Source organism: Gymnogyps californianus, chromosome 19, assembly GCF_018139145.2.
Source record: "Gymnogyps californianus isolate 813 chromosome 19, ASM1813914v2, whole genome shotgun sequence".
In the NCBI taxonomy this organism is placed as follows: domain Eukaryota; kingdom Metazoa; phylum Chordata; class Aves; order Accipitriformes; family Cathartidae; genus Gymnogyps; species Gymnogyps californianus.
The window spans coordinates 7,861,626-7,886,201 of record NC_059489.1 but is presented as its reverse complement, the minus strand read 5'-3'; the positions used below and the strand labels follow the sequence as shown (position 1 = coordinate 7,886,201).

The following is a 24,576-nucleotide window of genomic DNA, read 5'->3' as shown; positions in this document are numbered from 1 at the left end:
TGTAGCAAATTAAGATTAGTACTACTGGCTCCAAGACCATAAACACTGAGTTTATTTCCCTTTAGAATGTAAATAAGTAAGGCTGGAGATTAAGTTATAAGAAGGTAATTTAAGTGTTAAGTTTGTATTATTAAAAACAAATTTTGAGAAGTCAATCTTTTTAATGTCACCCTTGAAGTTGTTGTTAACCAACCTTTGCTTAGCTACACATATAAAACTTCCTAGAGGAGACTGTATGAAATTAAGAACTTATCTATGGATTCAGAATTGAAGTAGGGCAGTTTTCTAATCCAGCACAGGCAAAGAGGAATTTCTCTGTATCATGACAGCTACTGACAACACAGAAAAGCTTCCTAGTTGTCGAAGTTGTGGGAGTATGAAGCTATGGCATACAATTCTGGGAAGAAGATTCAAGGTAACATGTTATCTTAACAACAGATCAGACATTTAATTGAATCAGGTGTAGCATGGACAACAGACACCATTCCACTCTCCCCTAAAACAGAGCGAGGAACTTGTTAGGGAGACACCACTGTTATTCCACTGTTAGTTTTAGTTTCAGCTTGTTCACAGTTGCTGCACTGTCATGCCATCAGCACAACTAGGTGCCATTTTCAATGAAACATCAATTAGAAATTGTGTTTATTCCAAGATTTCTTCCAGCCCAGAAGATAAGGCTTTAGCCATAATTCCCATAATAGAAAACCATGACTTATACCATACTGTACTACCTGTTAGGAAGCTGTCAATACTAGCCTTAATATTGGCCTAATTATATCTTGGTTTTGATGTGTTACTTTGTAAACACATTAGACAAGTCAATAAAAGCTTTAATTTTCAAGTATGAGACCTAAGAACTGCATAACCGAGTGTGTACCATTCAGTAATAACAACAGGAAGGTAATTTTTTCTCCAGGTTTTCCTTCAATAGAAAATTTGAAGTACCCCCCCATCCCATAGACAAATTTGCAAAAGCTACAGTAACTATTACATCCAGGAGTAAACTGTTAGTAATAGAAGGCCACTGCAGAAAATAGTACCACATGCAGAAGCACAAGAAGAGAATATCAGTAACAACCACAGTGTGTTACACAACTGCTTATGCAGTAAAGTAAATGTACTAATGGTTTCTGATAGCTTTGAATCTTCAACCAAGATGCCCATAAGACATAACGAAGATAACTCCCTCCTATGTCGTTCATTTGTTTCCACAGCTGGGCAAGAAAGGCATCAGGGTGGCTTTTTGGCTGTATTTGACACCACCAGGGCCAGGCATTCACATTCATTGTACTGATTACCCAGATCTTTTTCTTGTACTTATTTACACCCAGTTGTTAAATCACATCAAGTCAGCTTTTCCGCTGGCCTCCTTTCCTCCCCTCTCTCCAGCAGCTTTCATCAGCCAATCCTTTCACCTGCTCAGCAGGTAAACCCAGCAAGGGGGAGCGAGGGGGGCAGAAGGCAGGAGAGGTTACAATGGCGCCTTTCAGCAGAGCTGAAATAAGAAACGAGAGTGCCCACAATGTGCCCTCTTTCTCAAAAGGGTCTTTGTTTCTTTGAGGAAAGGTAGGAGCTTTCGTTTTCATTTTCCTCAGACCACAGATTTGTCAGACTCAGTAAAAGTAAGCCTGATGTCAGCAGCATTATCTAACAGAAATGCCTCATGTCAGTCATATTAACTGCAGGAAAAATGCGGCCAAACTTAACAGTTGTTCCCAGCCCACACTAAAGCTGTGCAGATGAAATTCAGTGCTGTCTTCCTTCTTTCATTTCTCTCCACTTCTCCTCTCAGATTGTTTTATGACAAAGCAGAGACAAACCCAACCACAGGCAATACAAACCCTACACCTTTGTTAATATGTCTTTTGAAGAAACAATGAAGCCTGCATGTGTTAAATCTACTTTGTACAGACACTAATTCAGATTTAAGGTAAGCTATCCATCACACCCATTAGCAAAGGGTTAGGAAGACTGAAAAGAGGCGAAAAAACACAAAGCCATAAATTAAATGAAACGTTCCCAGTTTGGTAACATTCAGCTGTAAGACAGGCTGGTTCACCTGTGTGTTACCCATCATCTAGTCTGACAATGCCAGCCTGAACATGTTTGTTCTGCAGGGCTTGGACTGAGCCAAAGGCATCCAAATACTACTTCCAAAATCAGGATAAACTTAAAGAAGCAGACTGCCAAGTCCACATACCTTATCCTTCATTCTATCCACTGAGCTAAAAACAGATTCTTGCAACAGGTACACACATGTATGGGAAGTTCTTACTCATACAGAGAAAAAGATATGCAAAGCTAAGTGACTAGCAGAATTTAGGAAGGTGTTTATTTAAAACAAACACAAGTTTGAGGACAGTTTGAAGAGCTAGTCCGGCGGTCAATCAGTCCTTTAAAACCATCTGGACCACCTCTTATCTGGAACAGAAATGCAATAGGGAAACAGTAAAAAGACTGCAACTTATTTATACTTGAGGGAGTAAACAAATAAAAAAATCCACTGCCACCAATTAAAAAGACTTTTTTAATTGAAGTCCGTTACTCGGTCAGCATGGCCAAACATATTCCACTGTATTAACACTAAACTTGTGTGGCCTCATGCATTCATATTCAACTTCAGTGTAAACAATAAAATGAGGGCAGGAATCCCCAGCACTTTTAAGGTACAGACCTTCCATTCAGTCACTACCAGCATCACACACCGAAGAGGTGCAAATACACCATGCAATTTCTCTGATCAGCAACTTTATAGTCCCACAAAATATTTCCCAAGCAGGTTCTTAACCAGAAGTGTTTCAAAGACCTCAAATAACAAGTGTTTAAAAACTTGCTTACCAGCACTAATGTGCTTGCTTTACTAGTACATTAGACAAGGACAGTCTTGGCACAGAAAGTACTATGTTTCTTGGCTCCCTGAAGCCACAACCTTCAACAGGTCAGAATTAAGGTCTGACTTTCCCAGATCTTCTCAGTCTACCTAGCTGTGAGTAGATGTTTATTGTATCAAAGGGTAGAGGCTTTCAAATTATCCATTATCTCCAGAAATACTGGAATGGGACAGACAAGACTTGGGGGGGGCGGGGGGGCAACAAAAAACTTTCTGCAAGAAAAAAGTATAATGTAAAAGATTCTGGTATAATGTAATGGTGCAATGTTCATTCTCTTTCCGATTCTTGTTAGAAAAGAACAAGTTACTGTGGCTTAAAAGTGCAAATGCATTTTGCAAGGCCTTTAATTACCAAGTTGTTAATGAGAGTAAACCATTAGGAAGTGTCCAAAGTAGTCGCCTCCCTAGAAACAAGATGCAATATTTACCCTCAGGACTGAATCAAATGGATTCACAAATCCTGATGCCAACTTCTAATATATTTGGAAGTTTCCCTCTGCTGCAAAAGCTAGTTCTTTCAACTCTGTTTTGCATCATCCAAATTAGTCTGTCTCTGGCAGGTAAAGTTTAGCCAAACATTCTCATAAGAGAAAGGCATATTCAAGGAAGAGACATCCCTGAAATAGCAAAGGTTTTTCCAAGGTATATACAATTTTATACGCTTATAAGCAATTCTGACCCATCCCTGGGACATCTTTTCTGAAGCTGACATTGCATTCAGCTAAATGCAAGCAACTCAGTCCTGGTCTTCATTTACTGAAATTTTTACTGCATCTGCACTAGCATTTCCTCATGGTAGCAAGCAGAAAATAGGCCTGAAGCACTCCTGAGTTCCTTTTGTCTCCCCAATGGGAGGGAGGTATGCATGGAAATGGTGTGGTTTAGTACCAAATTACATTAAATCATTCATCTCAAACATCCAAAGTTCCACTTGATATATCTACACTAGAATTTTAATGAATCAAGGAGGTTATTTCCTAGGCTGACTTCAATTATCCATTATACTTTTCAGCAAAATTCCATTTAAACCTTGGAAACACAAAACCTACAAATATACTTCTGATACCCAATGAAGGTGTAAGTAGCCATTAGCCTAGCAATGAATTAATACTAAGCATTTACAAAGATGAAAGCACTATGTTCCTGGCCAGGGCTCAAAAGAAAAATGCCCAGAGTGTTGGAGAGATAGCACAGCCATTGCCCTTTCCTCTTCACAGAGGGAAGGAAAAAAAACTACATACAGATTCAGACTAAGATAATAGCAAATTCATTATTAATGGCCATTGTGCTGCCTAGGTGCTACCACATTTCCACCACAGACTTTTAAATCCACATTTAAAAACAGAGGTATACTTATAAATCCAAAGTATAATCACAGACAAAGAACTCTGGCTTCAGCTGCATCACAAGCTGTGCCTTATGCATATCTTTAGGAAAATGTTTACTCTCATAGTGGTACTGCAAAGACTATCTATAACATAAGTAGTCACAGCACATAGCAGGACAAACTACAGAACACTCAGAGTATATAAAAGCTGCTGTGAAGATCTCTTCTTTCAGCAAGTGCCACTCAACAGCGTGACAATATCCTTCTTAAAAACGAAAGCCAAAATTGAGAACATGCTCATGAGCTTAAAGAAAACTAGTCAGGCACATCGGGGAAAAAAAGGACAGAATTGAAGAAGAGAACAAACCACCTCTCCTAAATTTAACTTTTCCACCCACACTCAAATAGTTCTTCCTTCCCTTTACACTGCGCAGTGGCTCAGGATAGATTTGCTTTGCCCACATATGCCTTGAAGTTTGAGGAAAGCACTGTACCTTGTTAAACTGGAAAAGGTCGCGTTTAAGTCTCTCTCTCACTGGATCATGTCCGGCTCTTAAGAACCTTCTCATCTTCCTCGCTGTAGTATCTTGGCACCAAAAATCCTAACAAAAAAAAAAAAAAGCAAAGCCATATAAACAAAAGCAGCCTGAGAAGAGAAGCAAGCAGAAGTAGGTTATTTATTTTGGTTTAGCAGGTAACACAAATCAGCCAGAGCACAATGAGACAACATCGCTATCAAGTAACTAAAACCTGATACCACCACAGAGCGGCATCTCTGGTGCAGGACTTACACAATACCATTTTCACATTGCTAAAGCAAACCAGTACAGATTAGCCAAGAGGATTTTAGAAGAGTTTTTACACTTGGCCATTTTGTGATCACTTCGGTTGACCTTATCCAAGGAAGAGGCAAGCAAAACTGCAGCATTTGCATAAACTTTTAGACAAATCCAGTCTAAAGGCTAACTCCCAGGCTCACAGGCATTATTGACTAGTATCAGTTTTCACCCCAGGTAACCCTCCAGCTATTGAGCTAAAAAGAGAAAGAAACACATTTTCAGCTCGCTCCATGGGTACGGCAGAAAGGGCACTGTGCTGCCTGCAGGGTAGCTGCATTAATTATTAACTTGCTTTTGTAAAATATCAAGCCTAACTCCCTGCTCAAGGTGGGGGTAGGGGAAGAAAATCTTGCACCTGCAGTTCAATGTGCAGCTAGAGGCACAAGCCTTTCAGTATATTTCACTGCCTTGTCTCTCACAGCACCAGGAGGATCCAAGCAGGACAAATTAGACCTGACTTGCAACCTAGCAATCACACTGGGGATACCAGGCTACAGCCTCATATTTTGTACAGCTCAAGAGATTCTTTGTCACATCTCCCCTCTGCAGAGGTGCTAAGCGGCAAGTAAAACTCTGCCAATTCAAGAGCAAAGGTTTGAATCGCATCCTGACAGCTTACCTTGGCATAAGTGCTCCTGCCTGCCCTGGCCATCTTTCACAAGCTCCAGTTTCCAGTGTACAGACAGCTCAGCTGTTCATGAAGCAGCTACTGGACACTCCAGTCAGTATTTTATTTTAATTTGTTAGGCAGGAAATTAATTACCAGCTACTCTGTACACAACACACGTGCACAGTTGGGGCCAGAACTTCTGAGGTGCAATGAAGAATCAGTATAGATATTCTATAGTAACCCATCATCATCAGAGGTACATACACACATACGGCAAGGCGGGGAGAAGGCTAGTGTCGCAAGGGAAAGAGAGGGACCGGGAGCGCCAAAGGGACTGTCAAGCGAACAGAGGGCCTTCGGCCCTTGTTCAAACTGTGGGGCTGGAGGGTGGTTGAGGGAAGAGAGCTTTCACAGCCTATCGGTATAGATGGGAGTAGCAGAGCCGGCAAAAAAGGTGGCTATCTGTGTGCTCCTCCCAATAACGATGGTCTTTGGCTAATGACTTAAATCAGCCAGACATTCCTGAGGAGCTTGAATTGTTTTTCAGATGGTTTCTAGCAAGGCCTTACCAGCTGTGAAGGACCAAAAAAAGGAAATGGTATTATAAACAGGACACTCCATAGACATATTTTGAGAAGTCCCTTTAGAAACTCCCTGAGCTATAACTTGTACTTCTTTGTTGCATTACTCCCCTTCTACCTTTCCTGCTCACACTCCAAAATCTCCAGCCACCTACGCAGTACTGTCCAGAGCTCACTAAGAGGACTGCAATGCAGTCCTGGTTCAGAGGACCAGAAGATCACATCAGCATCAAGAGCCTGAGTAACTTAGTCCCCACCTAGAATCACTAGCATCTCCACTCACCATGGAGAAAAGTGGCCCTGAGCAGGCAGCTACAGGCATCTGTGTTCGTGAACCATGCCATCAGCACGTACAGGGGTGAAGAATATGCACAGAAACACATATAGCAGGGGACCCCAAAAAAGAGGAAGAATAAAAGTGTAGTTTACTCAGAAAGTATGTCCTTCTACAATCATTTAGGTACCTCAACTGAAACTTCAAAAATTGTATCAGATCATAAGTCTTCTTTCACCAGACATTCCTAAGAGAAAGAGGGACATATTTATACAAGGCTATATTTACTCTAAGTTAGCAAAAGTTACAGAGCAGTGACAAGCTGCTGCGCTATGCAAGGAGAGCGTATCACACCCATGTATAACACACAGTTTGCCCTTAGCCAGACAAGGAAAGGAAAGTGCCAGAGACGCACCCTTTCCCACTGTCAATCAATATCCTGGACCTGTTAAACTAGGCAAATCCACAGAGAAACTCTACTAATTATCCTCCCCACTTTAGAAAAGAGACCTCAGCTGTGACAGCAGAGACAAACTCACTGTTATGAGCAAACTAAAGAGAAGAGTGGGCTTGATTTGAGGGAGACACAACTTTATATTTAACTCCCTGCTAGAATGCTTTATCCTGAAATATTAATTGCATCTAGAAGCATGCTGTTTTAACCTGCTTATGCAAGAGATCTAGCATTCACACTCTAGCCCACAACAACTTGCTCAACTGGCTAAGGAGCCTAGTAGTTCAGAATCAAGCAGTAACTCACTTGAAACGTCATCCTGGCAAGCTGATGTGTCCATTACGATCAGAGAAGGCATGCTACAAAAGTCATCTCTCATTGACTTGTATCAGGGTTTCATGCCTGACCAAAGAATTCCTGAGTGTCACAGTATGGGAGGAGATGAGAGGAAAAGCAGTTCTGAGCAAAGGCAAAGAACAAACAGTGAAGAGAACGGCATCCACTGTAGCACAGGTTGTCCAAGCAGAATAATTATTACAAGTTTACAAGGCTCTTGTTAATAAGAATTTTCTTTTTAGTACAATAAGCAAGTGCCTTTTCCAATTCTATAAAAACAAAAAGATCCACAATCTGTATAATCTTATCTTCCAGATGCACATTTACATATTAGCAGACCAGTTTCTCTCCCACACACCTTTGGTGTCTTACATAAAACTCCAATCCCATGTGCTCTGCAGTTATCTGCCAGTCAGCATTTACAACCATATGGTAACAGTTGTGGCTACCAGTAGCCAGAGAGGAATTCTCCAGTAGCCTCTGAAGCCATGCCAGGTCTGCATGTATCTAATGTTCTTATTTTCCAGGGAAACAATTCTTTAGGCTTTCAAAGATGAGCCTTTTACCAGAAACTATGTGCAACATTCTCTTCTTCTAAGATGCACTGAGGTCAGCTGTTTACAGGCAACAATAGCCCAAGGCTGAGTCAATCCCAATTTTGCTCATATTCAGTACATAGACACCTGACAGCAAAGCTCAGAGTGCCCTGTACATCGAGCTCCTGCCGCTTCGTTAGCTGAATGCTTAGCTAAATATGATGAGGTATCCTTTTTCACCTCATTTGATTAGATCCAGCCACAAAACAAAAGCTCTTCACTATTCATATAGAAAGGCAATGAAAGCATGAGTTGCAAGATGATCCTGTTTCCAATCACAGACTAAGGAGCAGTTAACATTGAAACCAGATTTCATTCTGGCTTCCTTGCTCCGCTCATTTTAGATGTTGAGATTTATGGCAAGTACACATGCCACGTCTCACGACAGACCCGTATTCAATAGAAGGCCAAATGCTTCTTCCTAGGAGAAGCATTAATTGTTCCTCGCTGCTGTGTGTTAGCAATCCCATCAGAGCTCCACATTTTGCTTTGTCTTGATTGCTTTTGCATGCAGCAATGTGTCTTGATGCCCATGCACAGCTTGCTGAGACACTCTGGATTTTCTCCATCGATTAGGCATGGGCTGGGGGGGAATTACCCTTCGTAGACTTTTGTTGCAATTTTTGCTTATGTCCTCCCATGATAGTAGGATTTCCAGCCAAAAGTATAAGAGAACCAATGTTGTAAGTCCCAATCACACAAGTTAATCCAGTCTTACAAGATGAGGAAGCCCAGGTCAGAAGTTTTTACGACGTAGACAGTATTAAGTGTGGATACGGTCCCAAGTTAACCCCACAACAAAAACATACCCATAATGAGTTTATTTTGCTCACGTAGGAGAGTTGCAAGGTACCATCTGTGTGCTTCCTAGGCAACCTTTACTCAACTTGAACAGATTTTCCACGGGATAAGGTCCAACAGCTTTCTTTTCAAAATGCCGTCAAGTATCTCAAGAAATCTTAAATCTTTCCTTGCTTTAGGTCTCCTTTTCATTCCTTCCTCATCACCCCTTCCTGCTCACAGGTCCTCAAAGGGAGGACTTCTGCCTATGCATCTGATAATACTTTATCAACCCTGCTAAAATAAAAGAGGCCTTATCAACAAGCTTTGTTTGAACTACAAGCAGTTAGTGCTCCTATAACAAACAGTCACCACCATGGCCTTGTCTGAACTAGGTTTCCTCCCGCACCCAGAAGTTTGCCTTGTTCCTGTTACCAACACAGTCAGCAACAACAGAACAGAGGCCAGATCAATTGCACAGGAAAAAGCTATTCCTTAGCACCAATGTTCTCACAACAACAAAAATGATCAAAGCATCATTTAAATACTAGTCTTATCAAGTTTATCGATTACAGGAGCCATCAGACATGACTCACTGTGAAGTTACAAGTTTAAGAACACTTTTAGCTTGAAATCAATGAAACAACCCCTAGCTATTCTTTAACTAAGCTGTCACTGTAAAGTTCATCTCTACAATCACGGTCAGCCATAACACACTATCAAGATAGATACTCAAGAAGAAAGCACAACCAAGCAGAACACCTAGAGCAAGGGAAGAAACAGTTGCAGTACATGGAAAGCTTGGAAGTGTAAGATACCATCCCCTTTTCCCAGGACAAGGCTTCACTGGGAAGATGCTCTAACAACATTAATCTCATAGTTTAATGAGACCACGTAGAGATCTCTCTTACACAACACAACTGCTGATCAACGGCTAAGCTCCCCAGCACTCGCAGTTTTACAAACAGGAGAGTGTTCAGATGCACCTTGCATACAGTAGTCAGGCACTAGCAGAGAGGTAAACCAAAAGATCCTCCTGTAAAAAGGATATATTTTTGTGAACCTGGAGAGACAGACAGTTAAACGAACAACTGAACAGACTGCGTCAACACTACGTGCAGGTGGCCACCCTCCCAAAACACAGAAAATATTAAATAAAAGATCAGAGATAGATTCCCCGAGAACTCTTCGAAAATAATTGAGAACCAATCATACAAATCAGGCAACTTCATGTACTTCCAGAGCTTTGTGCTTGGAGTTACCAGGGACCGCCCACTTCCAATGAATTTACTAATTGTGCAAACCTAGTGTGTCATTATGACTCCTATTGTGTTCTCCTTGTCATGGGAGCATGACAACATGAAGTTTCAACACGCTACAGCAGAACAAAGTCTCTGCACTGAACAACATTATTGCACATGATGCAAAACTCTTTGTACGCTTCTACTAAGAAGCATGATTCAAATGGAAGAGTGGCTTGTAACTTTGGAACAGCATTTTACACCAAACATAGTGGGTCAACGGAGTAAACCACGAAAGCATTTGCTTCTCAAAGGAGCACAGAGATCTAGCCAGAAGCTTTTAGATGAAAATTGGAGTTTCCATAGAATTTCTGCACAGAAATCAAACTTTTAGCTACCGCCAGTCCCTCCTTTGATAAACTATTTTAAAGAAAGATCAGGCTACTAGCAGTATCGCATACTTTTACTACCATGTACTAACTGCATTACATTAGATACGTTTAAAACCTCTTACTCTCTGATATCTCCCAAGCCTCTATGTTAGCCAAGAAAAACCCACACCTCTTCCATAAGCAATTCCCAGTAATAATCACATTACTGTACCAAAAAGCCACTAGAAGATATAGGACTCTCAACTGGTTTAACTCCTCCAATAGTTTTCTTCGGTCAGTAGTTACAGCAGATGCAATTTGTTCAAAACCAAATAAAAGACATTCCTCAGCACCATCCTATGAAGATGTTTGAGAACTCTTCTCCCTTTTCTACACCGTAAACTAAATGGAGCCCCTCAAGTGGCTACAAGCAGCGTTGAGCAGGATTAGGGACTGCTCACTACTTGCACAGATCATCCTTGTCCCCTCCGTGGGCCAGGCTGTCTTTACAAGGAACGTGCCAGGATGCACGGAGAAGCCTTGGGACGTACTACCGCTTTGCATTCCGCTTGCCAGAAGCACCAGCTTCCCGAATCAAAGCTAAAATCACCAGGCAGCTGCTTTGGGCATACAGCTTCACCTGGGACTTAGTAAAGCAAGATATTCCAGTTGACTGAAGTGCTCTCAGATGACTACAAAGAGCAGCATTCCCCACCAAGTAACACATTACAACGGACAACTTTTATCATCTCAGTGAAGCCGTCCTCCTATCTTGTCACTATCTCACACAAATGTAAAGCTTCTACACTGTAGAAACACATACCCAGAAGTCTACTTCAACTGCTCTACACCATTAACAACACTAAATATAAACACACAAAGCTTTCTCCAAAGCCAAGGTTAAGCCTCACATCCAGGAGAGGAGATGTCAGTAACCAGCTTGTTCCCATGCCACAACTGCAAGGCAACCTGAGACAAAGGCTCAACAACTTGTTTCACCTTCTTGTTTCACCTTCTTGTTTCACCTGCTCGCTCTCTGTTAGAAGTAACATGCTCCCTCACCCATCAAGCTCTTACAACTTTGGGGAGGGGAAAAAAACCCCAGTAACATGATATATTTAATATGGGCAGGGATTTGAAGGAAAAAAAAACCCCTAAAATGCTAACAGAGCGTTCCAAAGGAGACATTGCAATTCTTATTGATCACATCTGCTTCGAGCCCGTCGTAGCAGATGGAGACCTACACGGCCAGGCTGCAGGCAGGGACATCTCCCATCGCAGGACGAGGCGGCAGCAGTGCGAGGGGCCACCCCGGGACGGCTCCCGAGCGGCCGCAGGCTCTTGCAGGAGCTTCCGTCACGGTGCCGGTCCCAGCAGCCCCCCAAGGCGGCTCGGCGCCCCGGGAGCGGCCCCGGCCCCGGCCCGGACCCACTCGCGCCGAGGGCTAAACCAGGAAGTTATGGAGCAGGCGGCCACAGCCGCGACCTCCGCGGCGGCCGCCAGAAAATCCCAGGATGTAAGGCTGCTGTGCGGTACCCCTCAGCTACACGCTCCGGCCGGAACAAACACAGTACATCAAACTTGATAGCCAAAAGAAAAAAAAAAAAAGGAAGCAAACAAAAAACCCGAACAAACCCAACCCCTCAACGCCAGTGCTTGAAGTTTTATGGGCGAGCGAAGGCCGGTGTCCCGGGGTGCGCTGGGGCACAGGGGCTTCAGGTGCGGGCAGCCCCAATGCGTCCGGGCCGGTGCCGGCAGCCGGGCTCGCCGGAGCGGGGCAGCCCGGAGGGCCCGGGCACCCGGCGAAGCGGACCCCCCCCCTGGGGGCGGGGGGACCGGCGAGCACCTGCCAGCCCCAACGGAGGGATTCCGGGAGCATGCCCGCGGGGCGCCGCAAAGCCCATGAGGGGCGGGCAGGGGCAGGGGCGGGTGCCGCCCCGGCCCGCCGCGGCGAGCCCTGCCGGGGCCGCGCTGGCCGGAGCCCCCGCGAGGACCCCCTCCCCGGAGCCTATCACGCCAGGCCGGCCCCGGTCCTGCACCCCCCGCGGAGCCCCAGCGAGCCGCGCTCACCTGCGGGGCCTGGAGCCGGGCCGCCCCGGCCTCGCTCCGCTCCGCGCCCGCTCCCGCCTCGCCTGCGCGGCGGCGGCGGCCTCCCTCCCTGGGCACCTCCGGGAGGGGTGCGGCGGGGCGGGGCCTCGCATGCAAACCGCCCACCCAGGGGGCGGGGCCTAGAATGTAAATCGCCCCACGGGGCGGAGCCCTACATACCCAAACCGCCCTTCTGGGGCGGGGCCTCGCATGCAAATTAAGTTGAGCCACGGCCTCTCCTCCGTTTCATCCGGCGCGGTCATGAATAATTCAGCACTCCCCTCGCTCGGAGCCAATCAGAAAGCGGCCACCGCCACATGGGCGGTCGCGCTGCCTGGCTCGGGGAGAGCGCGCCACCGAGTCCCCCGCCCAGGGGAGACCCGCACACCGAGCACCGGCCGAGGCCAGGGGTAGCGGGCCGGGAAAGCCGGCTGCCATGCCGTGTCAGGCCCCCTCCTCCCGGCTCTGTTCTTCCGCCAGCCCTGCGAGGGGCAGGGACTCGACACAAAGCCGAGGGAAGGTGTCAACCTTCCTGCAAAAAAGGGATGGAAAGGCTTAGCAGAAAGTTGAAGCCTTAGTTGGAAAGAGCCACACAACTGCCGCTATCTCGCTATACAGCTCGGCTGCAGACAGCCCGTGTCCTCCTGCAGGGAACAACAGCTGGGCGAGGAATCAGTAGGTACATGGAGTGCAACGGCAGTCCAAGATCTGCCAACCTCTCTGCATCCATGCAAAAGCTTGCAATTACCTCTGACAAGGGGCCAGTAACAGCCAAGGTTTCAGCCAAGCTTCCAAAAGTGATGTTTTCAAATAAAATACTCATTTCTGTTATCTTCTTGCAATATCCAGCCGATCTGCATCACAGGCCTAAATGAAGCAGTGGTATCAGTCTGCATCATAATCCCATCCTGGTAAAGGCACCGTCAGATGTTGTGGTGCTGAGCAAGGCAACCACAGTTTCTCAATCCTCCTTGCAGTGGTTATTAAATTGTAATTGTTTTGTGCTGAATCAGGGAGTCTCTGCCCCAGCGAAACTCACTGGGTGGCTCTTGTAGAGTTCATCGATACAATTCTACCTTGGCATAAGCAGGTGAGACTGATTGAAATCAAAAGGAGTTTGACCTAATTCCAGGACAAACGTGAGCCCTGTGGGTCAGACGGGAGCTCTTCTGGCTGCGCCTGTTCTTAGAAACTCTCTTACCACTACCTTTAATCTGCAAAACAGTCTGGGAGAATGCTGAGGGCACAGACTGGAGCTGCCAACAACCCCAGCGTCTGAAGAGGACTATCAGAGCAAACGCACTGCTTGAAGGAGGAAGAGGAAGGGGAGGGCGTGTGGGAGGAGCTGTCAGACCCTCACCTCAACAGAGCCCTGCTGACTTCCAGCATCTGATAACAGGGGTGTGTGCATGAAACAGGACCAGGCGCAGTGTTTGCAGCAGATCCCTGCCACCCTGGGCTACGATACCTCTGACCACGCAGGAGGAAGATGGCAAGGTCTTGTGTGCTGACAGGAACTGCGCGCGGGATGTATGGATTCCTCCAGGCTCTGAGTCATGCTGCCCTCCCAGGGAACGGGGCAGCAGCTGGATCCAAACACAGACAGGCAGAGGAGCAGGGTTACGCAGCCACAGGGTTGTATGACCATGAGCAGGCATTCACCAGCTGGTGCTACTGGGGTCCCAGTAGCCTCCCCAGAGTGTCTCCCTCTCCATAACTTATCAACGTTTCTGGGGGAATTAAGAACGACACTGAGGAGCTTGCATTATTGGAAAAGGCTTTTTTATTGCTTAGCCTTCTCCCCATCTCCAAAAGGAATTCAAATATTATCAAATAAAATGCATGTAAACCAGTTGCTACTACAGTTCTGAAAACCTCGATACCGAACACAGCCGTGCTCAGCACACTTCTGTCCGCTGAGCAGACTTTCTGGCACCTGTCACTGGCACTTTTGCATAGAGGCTAAAGCAAATTTGGTACCTGCATATCCTGGTGGAAAGCTCCCATAGTAAGGCCTGGAAAGCAATGATGTCCTCCTCAGTCTGGAGCACAACAGCCATAGGACTGGAAGGCTCATGAGGAATTTGTAGCTTCTTTCTTTACTTGGGGATCTCTCACTTGCAAAAGAAAAGAGAAGGATCCACAACCAGGAAAGAGGATGTCAGGGTGAAACAGAGGGGGCTGCAGTACAGCCCTGGTGACACTATCAGATACCGTGCACTCATATCAGTGGCCAAACTTTAATATGGCATAATGCTGTTTGGCCAAAACGCATCTCAGCACAGCCACTACAGCATGAGGCTGGGGTGCCATCTGCAATGCTCTGGGGCTTTCTGTGACCTCCAGCTGATGAAACTGTGTTCAAGGCACAGTTTCCGGCTCTCAAGTGCCTGGAAACTTTACTCCGGGTGGCTGAGTTTTACGGCTGTGCCTTTTTCAGACCAGAATCTGATCTGACGGTTGTTGGCGTAGCTGAATGACAGAGGCTCACGACACCACCACTGATCTGATCAGCTTATTCTGTCCCTGATTGACCTCAACGACTCTGCAACCATTTGACTGGTGTAGCACAGTGGTTCTTAACATGTGACAAGAGGATCACCAGCAAAGTGTTTTCTAATGGTCCAGAGGTCAGCCAAAGATGACATGGAAAAGGCAGACTAGTGGTCCGCAAGATGAGAAAGCTGGAGAACCAGTGGCTTCAAGAACAAAGCAGTGTGTATTCCAGTCCAGAAATGCCCAGCTAAGCCATACACACTTGTTTGCTGTAAATTTTGCTATTATGCCTGAGTCATCTGGTTGGGTGAAGTCTGTAACAGTGAATAATGCAGTCAATTACCCAAGGTTCCAGTTATCACAGGCTCTATTTTCTGTAATATTTCATTAATCAAGAAAACAAATCCTGAGTAAAGCTCTTCCCTTCATCCCATATCATTTCTGCAAGTGACAGCAACTTCAGTGATTAACATCAACTGGCAGCTTGAATTCCTTTAGCGAATAAAAGGCAATTTCTCCGTGATCCACCAGCGCAAAGACCACCGGGACATCCCCACTCTGATACGTAACCTGCTTCAGAGCCCGAAGGGATGGAATCTGCTCGTCAAAGCTGCAGAGAGAAAAATATCCCATTGTTCTCAAAGCAAGAAGAATACAGACACAAAGCTGTCCTGGCCAACGATCACAACAGCTCACTTTGGTCTTAGGAGTTGGTAGTGACCCTCCCCACCCCTTTCAGTCAAAGCATGAGGCTGCCAGCCCTGAGAGAGTACAGTGCATGCCGGGAACTGGGAGCTGTCAAATCCTTTGCCAAAAACAAGGGCAACTGCACACTGCTCCACACTGTGCCCATTAGATGCGGCTCACAGGGCTACTGGCAAATTGCCAATCCAGTGCAATCTTAATACCTTTGTGCTAGGAAGATCTTTAGGTTGCTGGGATCAACATCTGACCTGCTTTTCCCTCCTTTTAATTCTGCAGAGTCTGTTTGCTCGTAAATGAAAATATTTATAAAGCAAGGATCATCCTACTTGCTCACGACACACCTTTGTAAAACTGCGTGACCGCCTTCCTTGCTCTGGCTACTACAGCTGCATAGAGTGGAGGAAGGACAGTTTTAATATACATCAAAATTAGAAAAGGCAAGAGACTGAACTTTGTACCTGCCTATGGAGTTTAAGTATCAGATTCTGGATCCAGCAAGAAAGGGGACACCTATCCTCTGTTCATACTGATCTTAAACTTACATTTGACAAAGATCAAAATACTAAACCCATGGCCCTGAGCCTGTAGCGAGCTCTGGGGAGGTACATCTCTGCAGAAATCCATAGGGATCTGCACTGGCTGAGGATTCAGGTACCATACGGCTCCCTGCAAAACTGAGCTCTACGTGAGTTTCACAAGCATTGCATAAATACATTCCTGACTCCAGTAATACTCAGACATGAGCAGCAACCAGATGACCAAATAGTGTGGGCTGAGTGCAAGGGCTGGGGGAATTGTCAGCCACAGCCTCCAACAAAGGAGGAACTGAAAGAAAAAAAAAGAAAAATTCTGGGCAGGACCACCCTCAGAGGAGGCACTCTGATGATCTGTAAAACTCACAAGATGCTGGGTCATTTACAGATCATTAGGACTTCATTTCTGCAACAGCAACTGCTATGTTTCAGAACACAGCATAAGACCCATGGATACCTCCGAACACACATCCTGACATATGGCTTCCCAGGGTTTGTCTTCTTAAACTTGGCCACAGCATCTGCTTGATACACATTGAAGTCTATCTTCATGCCCTCTGGGTCCTCCTGCAGCCTATAAAAGAGAGAAGACATCCACATACGTATGGGATTGAAACACTGTAGGGTACAGATACAGCAGAAAAAAAAGAGGGAGCAAAAGTTCTTGAAGCCCGGCTAGTTTGGGCCCTTTAAAAGGCTTCACTCCTCAAAGGACTGACGCTGCAACTGTTCTAATTACTTTCCAGATCTTTCCTGTAGTCAGACCAGAGCAAGCTCCCACCCCACATCTGCCACACTCCCTTCTCCGCGGACCCCCTTCCAAGAAAGGCCATTAACAGATACAGAAGCAAAGCACTGCTCTGCCCTAAGGGACTGCACACAATCACCACACAGATTCTTTGAGGCAGGAGCAGAACCAAAAGTCCCAAAGCCAAGGTATTATAATCACTGCAGCAGGGATGGCAGCACATTCCAGGGATGAGGCACAGGTGAAACCCAACCAAACCTCTGGGGGAAATTACCTGGCTGGGGTGCAGAGAGGGAACGGCAGGAAAAGAGAGCAACCCTGATGTTTTCATTGGCCTGGAATGCCCTAGCTCTGTCGCTGCAGGACCTGGTACTTCACGGAAATGTCAGCCTCTCACTACAAATGCAACGGGGTCATGGAGCAAAGCACTGGATTCTCTCGGCATCCTGGATGCCAGGCAGCTCCCAAACTGCTGCTGCGAGCATCTCACAGACCTCACAAGCAGGGACAGTCACAAGACACCCCCACTCCCTAACAGCTACGAGCTGGCTGGCTGGCTGGCTACTAACCGGGAGGCTCCATCCAGGATGTGGGAGGGCTGCAGCACGCTGATCTGCTGAAGAAGTGCAGCTGGAGGGAGAAGGAACAGGAAAGGATGAGACCAGCTATTTCTCTCCCAGGGCACTCCAAGCACTCCACCACCACCCACGAGCCTTCCTCCTCCGACAATGGCTGGCAGCACCACAGTCACCAGTGGCTACTTCAAAGACCTCAACTTCCTCATCTACCCCAAGCGCACAGCCCAGAACACCCTGCAATTGCTTTGCATCTTGCTGGCCCTGATTTCACATGCCTAACAGCCTAGCAGGAAGGATTGCAATACAGTAGGACATGGGGAATGGATTAGAAGACCTCCCAAGGCCCTGTTTATCCTGGCACTTGAGTGGGCTATAGAAAGAGATGGAAAGGCAGAGGACAAGCTTTGTTCTCTCTCCCCATGTCCACAGCTGGGCTCCTCTGTGCCTGCTTTGCCTAGGCCTTCTAATGAGATTCTCCTTCTCAAGGTACTGTCCCCTAAACTGATGTTCAGCTTCTCCATATCAGCCCTTTTGCTGTTGCATACCAGGCAATGTTTCACAGAACTGGGGGGGGAGAAGGGGGTCCCTGTCAAGTTCCCAGAGCCACTACCTGATGAGGTAGCTTCATCTGGCTGCAAAAGTGGTGTGACAGCTTGGTCCCAGAGATGCGGCGGTCGTCTCCAAACCCTCTGCTGGCTCCTCTGCTCCAAAAGGGCTTTGTACTCCTGCCAGTTGGAGCAGCGCCTCACCTCCCGGTCAGCATTGACACTACTCTTGTACCTGCTCTCCCTCTCTCGCTGCTCCCTTTCCTTCCGTGACAGCTTCTCCTGTTTCTGATTGATGCGTGTGCACCAGCAAGCTGCATCAACCTCCCTTCCTGGCACGTTCTCCGGCAGGAGCCCATTGTCAGGTGAGGGCAGACGTGTGCACGGCTGGTCTGGGGCCACGTTTGGCAAGTTGATGGTGGTAAAATCCCAGCGGGGTGCATGGGTGCCAGTGCTGCTCTCCGTGTGGTCTCCAGCCTGGCTCCTGGAGGGGCTCAGGGAGTCCTTGTGTCCTGTATCAAGAGGAACGGGGTTTGACTCCCCCTCTCCCCTGCCAGCATCTGATTCTTTTGGCTGCTCTGACAAGGGCTTTTCATCCATGGGAAGGCAGCTAGAGTCTCCACAGTCATCTCCAGCTTTTTCGGAGGTCCCTTCAGCTTCTGGAAGGTCCTCGGATACCTTATGTTTCTTCTCATGCGACCTAAAGACAGAAGCAGCAGCATAAAAGACAAGGAGAGTGTGTGGTAGAACTTTATTCCCTTTGAATCCTGCCTCCTCCCTGCTAACAGGAAGAATGCAGTCTGCCAAGCCTGAAGGAAGGATGGCAAAGGTGGCAGGAGCCCCCAGACAGGTCTGCAAACCCTTGACAACAACCTCTTGGCTGGAAGGAGGGCGTTTGCTTGTGTGACAAAATGAGAAGGGAAAAAAGCAGGCCAAAACAAGCAGTGAATGCCAAAGGCAGAATAAACTTCTCAGCAGTTCTGCATGAGATTTGACTTCAACGCCCAGGAGAATCCCAGCCTTGATTTGTATAGACACACATTCCCAACCTGCCATGCAGCCTCCACACACCCCATATACTAACCCAAACACCTCCACACAAACATGATGGACTTCAGCCAAGCCAGCACAGGCTAGGCAGAAACCTTCCTGCCAGCACCTCTTACTGGTATGAGATTCAGGCCCTGGTCCCAGAGATGGGGCAATTCTTAAACCAGCAGTTTTATCTCCCAATTCCTAAAATTTCATAACTCCTCAGGCACTGAGTTACTTGTTAGCAGGAAAGGACTTGCAGACCAGTCTTGTCCTCCCTGTTTCTTAAAGGATGATGCCACCTACTGGAAGCTGTCATAATTAGTAATTTTGCTAATAATTACGTCAGCTTCTGTTTGCATTTTGGCAACGTCTTGAGGCCATGCACAAGGACCAGGACCCAACTATGCTCTCTGCTGTACAGTCCTAGCATGTAAGCTGCATTGAGGGGGTGGATAAGTGCAAGATGTGCACTGTGGTGTCTGCACTCCCTCTAAAAAAGAGCAAGAGGAGACATCTGCCACATGTTTCTTCTGCACTGACCTCTCTACCCTTCTATTTTGGCATCTCACCACTGCAGCTGGGAGGCTCAGGGGCAGTTTGGCCCTATTAGCCCTGCATGAAGTACAGATGTGACAAAAGGGCACACTGCAAAGAGTTCAGGAAAAGCACTGCACTGCTTGGGGACAGCCAAGAGCAGCTGCGCCAGACAAGTCACAAAGGGCTGAGGATGCTGTTCCCAAGCTGCAGAGCCTGGGAGAAGATGGAAGAAGGCTTTGGCCACATCCTTACCGGGGGCTGGAACTCCTCCTCCTTTTGCGATGGTGTTTCCCAGAGCTCTGGCAGTGACTTTCCAGGTTCAGTTGCCTCTCGTAGGGAGACAGGACAGTGCTGTAAGGAGACACCAACACAGAGGCTGACAGCAGGGCGGGGCAGCGAAACTCCCCTTCTGCTCAGCCCTCAGAATACAGCAACAAAAACCTTTTCTTCCAGGCACAGAAAATCCACAAGCAGGACCAGGATGGTCCTCAGTTCATGCCCCATTTCACGTTCCCAATCACCTCCTCAAGAGGGAGGAGCAAGGAATGGTAGAGTGCCACTTTTAGCCTTTAATCCTCCCAAGAGACGGAATGCAGGGTCAAAGTCCTCTTCTCTGCCGTTCCACTGGGGCCATGCAGTGGGCACAGAGCTGCTCAGGGTCTTCAGAAAGGAGAAAGCAGCGTGGAAAGAAAAAGCTGGTTACCTGGGGTCGAATCTCAGTACAACATAACCCAGCTGCTTCAAGTGGCTGAACACCTTAGAGCAAAGGAAAGCAAGAGGGTTAAAGGACTACCCTAAAACCAAACAATTTACTTCAGTTTCATTACAACTGAGTGAACACAGTGTGGCACTGGCAGAGGAGAAAAATGCCAGGGTTAGGACCCAAAGCAAAGGTCGGGAAACAGGAACTGATCATCTGGAAGAAGGTGAGTGGGAAAAACTGAGAATGACTCCCCTTCCCTCCCTAACTGTCCTACTCAGCTCTCAGCCACTGGAAGAAGCTGTGTGGCAGAGGCTGGGCTCTCCGCCTTCGTCTTCCCTGCAATAGCTGGAGGTCCCAACACACCTGGTAATGTGGCAGGCTCATTGCCTCCTGGGACAGCAGGATCTCGTAGGCTTCCTGGATTGACAACGGCAGATCCCTGTAAAAGAGCTGAACAGAGCCCTGCAGGGCAAAAGCTTGGTGTTGAGAGAATCACAGGGAACAAATCTACGTAAGCTCATACCAGTCTCTTCCCACTGGTCCTGACAGCTGGTCCCAGCACCCTCCTTGACATATCCATGTCTCCCCATGTGCCGCCTGGATTACTTAGTCCCTCTCCCATGCCCAATTCCCCCACGCCCTGGTTTTAGCAGCCAGGTAAGAAGTTCCCACCCACAGCTGTCAACTCCTGCTCTAGCGCTGCATCTCTTTGGAGGATGCAGCTGGGAGCACAACACTCAACTGTTAAAATAATCATTGCTTTGGTAGATAATTTTCTTTAACTTTGATGATCTCAGTGATTCAGGACACAGCACAACTACAAAAACATTTAGGACCAGCATAACTGAGAGACCTGGAGCAAAGGAATTGATGGCATCCTCAGATGCCATCAATTGGTGGCTCCTCAGAAGCATTTACTGCAGCCCCGGTGATCCCATAGGTAGATTCCCCAGGCAATAACAACTAATCTCCAAGAGGCAGTTTTAGGCTAGCCTCTTTTTCCTTTTTTTTTTTTTAATGTGTTTACTTGTAAACAAAGAAAACAAAACACTAGGAACCACACCTCTCCCATGGGATGGGCTGAAGGCATCTAACTGGTCTTTTCTGCTTCTGGGGAGTACTCAGCAACTGACTAGATTTTATTTTCATCAATTTGTTTACGATCTATTGTTTGTCAAAATGCCAGAGATAAAAAAACCCTACCTTTGCAGTTAGGATTTAAGGGATGGCGTTAGACACCCATAATCTGATTAAGTTTTGCTAAGGGAAAAAAGTTCCCCTTTAGATCAGTGCACCTATTCTACTTATAACAGGCTTCAGTGGAGAGACAAAAAAACCCCTCTCTACAGCAAAGAAATCCAACTGAGCCCTAACCAGCATTTCTGCAAGCAGAGGAGCACTGAAAGCAATCTGGTCTCGCTCCCCTGTCTGCCACATTTAAATTTCTTTCTGCCATATGTACTGGGAAGAGGTGCCAAGTAGCAACCCCAAAGATCTCTGCTTAAGTGTAAAGCACATACAGCACTGGCTGCTGTATAACCACCTCCCATGCCAACACCTTTCACACGGCAAGATCTGATTTAGTGCCTAAATGTGGTCCTACCAAGCTGGATAGAGTTTCACTAATTCCTATCAGCTTCTTAGAGAAGCACAGAAAAACTGTGCTAACGAACTCATGAACCCTGCCATTGCAAAATATGTAAGATACACTGGGGATAAGGGAGGACGTCAACTTATGACAGATAAGGCAACTGAGGAAAAGGAACTGTGGAAGTTCAAGTCCCCATACACAGATTTCGGTAAAGAAGTAACTGATAGATAAATGTGTGTTTCATCACCTCCAGAGCAAGAAAGTAGAGATCTCAATAGAAAACTTTGTAACATGCTCCTCATGGTTCTTTCACTCTGGTAAGAGAGCTGACTTATTACTGCTGTACTAACAGCAATTTGGATCAGCTAAAACTCTTCTAGTCTCTATTGTCATATTTGACACAGGAGTGGGTTAAACACGTCACCAGCTGAATAAACCAGCCACCGATCCAACTAACACGCGCTGTCAATGACACAGAGGCTACTTTAGAGTACAACATATGAACCCATGGCCTGGACACAAACAGCCCCATCAGCAACAGGCTAAAAGAGCCAACTCCTCGAGAACCAGGTGTTTATCAGCTGCTCGAACTGCAGCAGTGACCAACACAAGTCAAGTGATTTCAGACCTCAGTCTAAAGCTGCTACAGCTCCTCCAGTCACTCAGGAAGGCCCCAATGCCCCCACCCATGCGCAGGTATCCTACTTACACACTCCAGCAGGTACAGAGCTTCCTCGGGCAGCAGGCACTGTTTGCCACGCTCTGTGAAGCCCATAGTGTGCCAGAACTTCCCCTGGAACAGAAGCACAAATCCATGATGGGCTCTGGCTGTTCCCTCCTGACAACCAGGCTCTCTCCCATTTCAAGCAGCAAATTAAGGAATCTGCAAAGGCCAGCAGGAGATGATGGCACTGAGTACACTCTGTAGCAGACTCACCGCAGGGGACTGCAGCTCTACGATGCCCTGTCCGGGCTTCCACTCAGCTTTCACTAGACTCCCCCTGAGAAGGTTAAAGATTAGTTTATTATTACTAGCATGTCCTACAATCAACTCCTATCGTAGCAACACAAGCAGCTCAGGAAGGTATCAAAAGGCAGCAAACTTCCAGGTGGCATTTTTACAGGGTAAGGCCTTAGAAAGACATCATCCTCTGGACCTTGCAGTACCAGCTAAAGATTTTATCACCACCAACTAGTTAAGAGTGTCTTCAGTCCGCACTGCAGACGTCCGTCCGTAGGCTACAGCAGCCTGCTGGAGATGCATGGCCTAAGCCATGATATATCATGCAACTGTTCAGATGCTGCCAAGACACTCTCAAATCGCTGTATCCCACCCACAGGGAGTCGTAGGAAAAAATTAATCGCTGAGAAGTGGAGGGCAACTTTGCAAGAATGCAAACATGCATTTTTAGCAGCTGGCTCAAGGAAACAGAAGGTGAGACCAGTAGGGTCCACCATGGAGTTGCTCTACATCTTTAGTCAGTACCGCAATTTCCCCATCTGAAAGGAAACCTAAATCTACCCAGTCGCCCTCCCAGCCTGAGGGTCTCCACTGCTGCCCCAGACATGCATTTACGGATGTACTTGAACAAACTTGACTGTGACAACAGCGGAAGATAACGGTCCACCCTGTCTGACCTGCCTGTCTGTCTGCTGGCGGTCGCCATTCTCTCTCTAAAGTCCCTAGTGGTGTGATTTTATGTGAATAGTTTCTGCTGCTACTGATCAGTGCAGACAGAGAAACTGTTACCAGAAAACAGCATGCCAAACAGGGAAAGCGTGTGCTGAGAGGCAGTGTGTGAAAGTCTCCCAAGAAATGATAAGCTCTAGAGACTGGTAGCACTGTTGAAACCACCAAAACTGATAAACCAGGGACACCGAGTCAGCCGAATCTGCACAAGGTCACACATGAGCATCAACAAGGGGCTGTGTGACTCAGACCATGCTCAAGAAGACAGTGGCTGCTATTTGCAAAGGCTACAGGGTTACGTACACACCTGAGAAAACTAAGGGCCCTTTTAGGGACCTTCTGAACACCCACGTTGAAGCCACTGGCATGCCGGTATGACCCTCAGCTCCTGAGGGAACAGCCGAGGCGTGCCCCCCTTCTGTTGTGCCAACCAGGGAGCTGTGAGCAAGTGAACTGAGGGGACGGGCAAGGGAACTTACTGCGCTAACACCTACCTGCTATTAACAGCTCGATTCCACTACTAACACCTGAACGGCCAGCAGCTGTGCTCTGACCCCCCCGACACGATCCTTCCCAGGGAAAAAGGAATTTACAACCCCGTGCTCGGTGGCTTAGCGCAGCCCTGCGACCCCCGGCCGCTCCAGCCCCGGGGACTTACAGCCGCTCCACGCGCTCCTCGGAAAGGAGCTGCCACTGCTCCTCCCGGCACAGGCGCAGCTTCTCCGCCTGCTCGGCCGAGCCGTCGGGGATGAAGTCCTTCTGGCCCTGGGGACGCTGAGGGGCCTTACGGCCGCGGGCCGCCAACAGCTCCGCCGCGCTGCGGGACGAGAAGGGAGGCACGGTGAGGGGCGAGCGCCCCGACACCCACCCTGCGGCCGCAGCCCCCCAGTCCGGGCACCAGCCCTCCGTGCCGCGGGCTGCCCCCCGCCCCGAGGCCTCCCCGCCCGGGCGGGCCCTACCTCAGGCGGCCCGAGCCACCGGGCTCCATGGGCGCGCCGCAGGAAGCCGCTTCCTTCCGCCGCCGGGCC

General features: G+C 47.4%; 2 protein-coding genes across 4 annotated transcripts in view; both read right to left on the bottom strand.

The window, feature by feature from the left end:
• LLGL2 (LLGL scribble cell polarity complex component 2) overlaps window positions 1–12,419 on the bottom strand; it is a 35,287-nt gene extending 22,868 nt beyond the window's left edge. For 2 of the 3 annotated variants that reach the window (XM_050908253.1, XM_050908255.1), the window contains exon 1: window positions 4,712–4,790. In XM_050908253.1, the coding sequence (XP_050764210.1) occupies window positions 4,712–4,786 (75 nt within the window). In that variant the 5' untranslated portion in view covers window positions 4,787–4,790. Of the gene's footprint in view, window positions 1–4,711; window positions 4,820–12,369 lie in introns of those variants that run through there. The other variant, XM_050908256.1, reaches the window with a different exon arrangement.
• A 2,193-nt stretch (window positions 12,420–14,612) lies between these two features.
• On the bottom strand, window positions 14,613–24,536 carry TSEN54 (tRNA splicing endonuclease subunit 54). Its single transcript, XM_050908658.1, has 11 exons — window positions 24,508–24,536; window positions 24,207–24,365; window positions 22,796–22,859; window positions 22,568–22,651; window positions 20,631–20,729; window positions 20,268–20,320; window positions 19,817–19,915; window positions 18,058–18,692; window positions 17,439–17,499; window positions 16,579–16,695; window positions 14,613–15,493 (listed from the first exon to the last, which is right to left on the bottom strand). Exons 1-11 carry the CDS (start codon window positions 24,534–24,536, stop codon window positions 15,343–15,345), a joined length of 1,551 nt encoding a protein of 516 aa, XP_050764615.1. The 3' UTR covers window positions 14,613–15,342.
• Window positions 24,537–24,576: the final 40 nt, after the last annotated feature.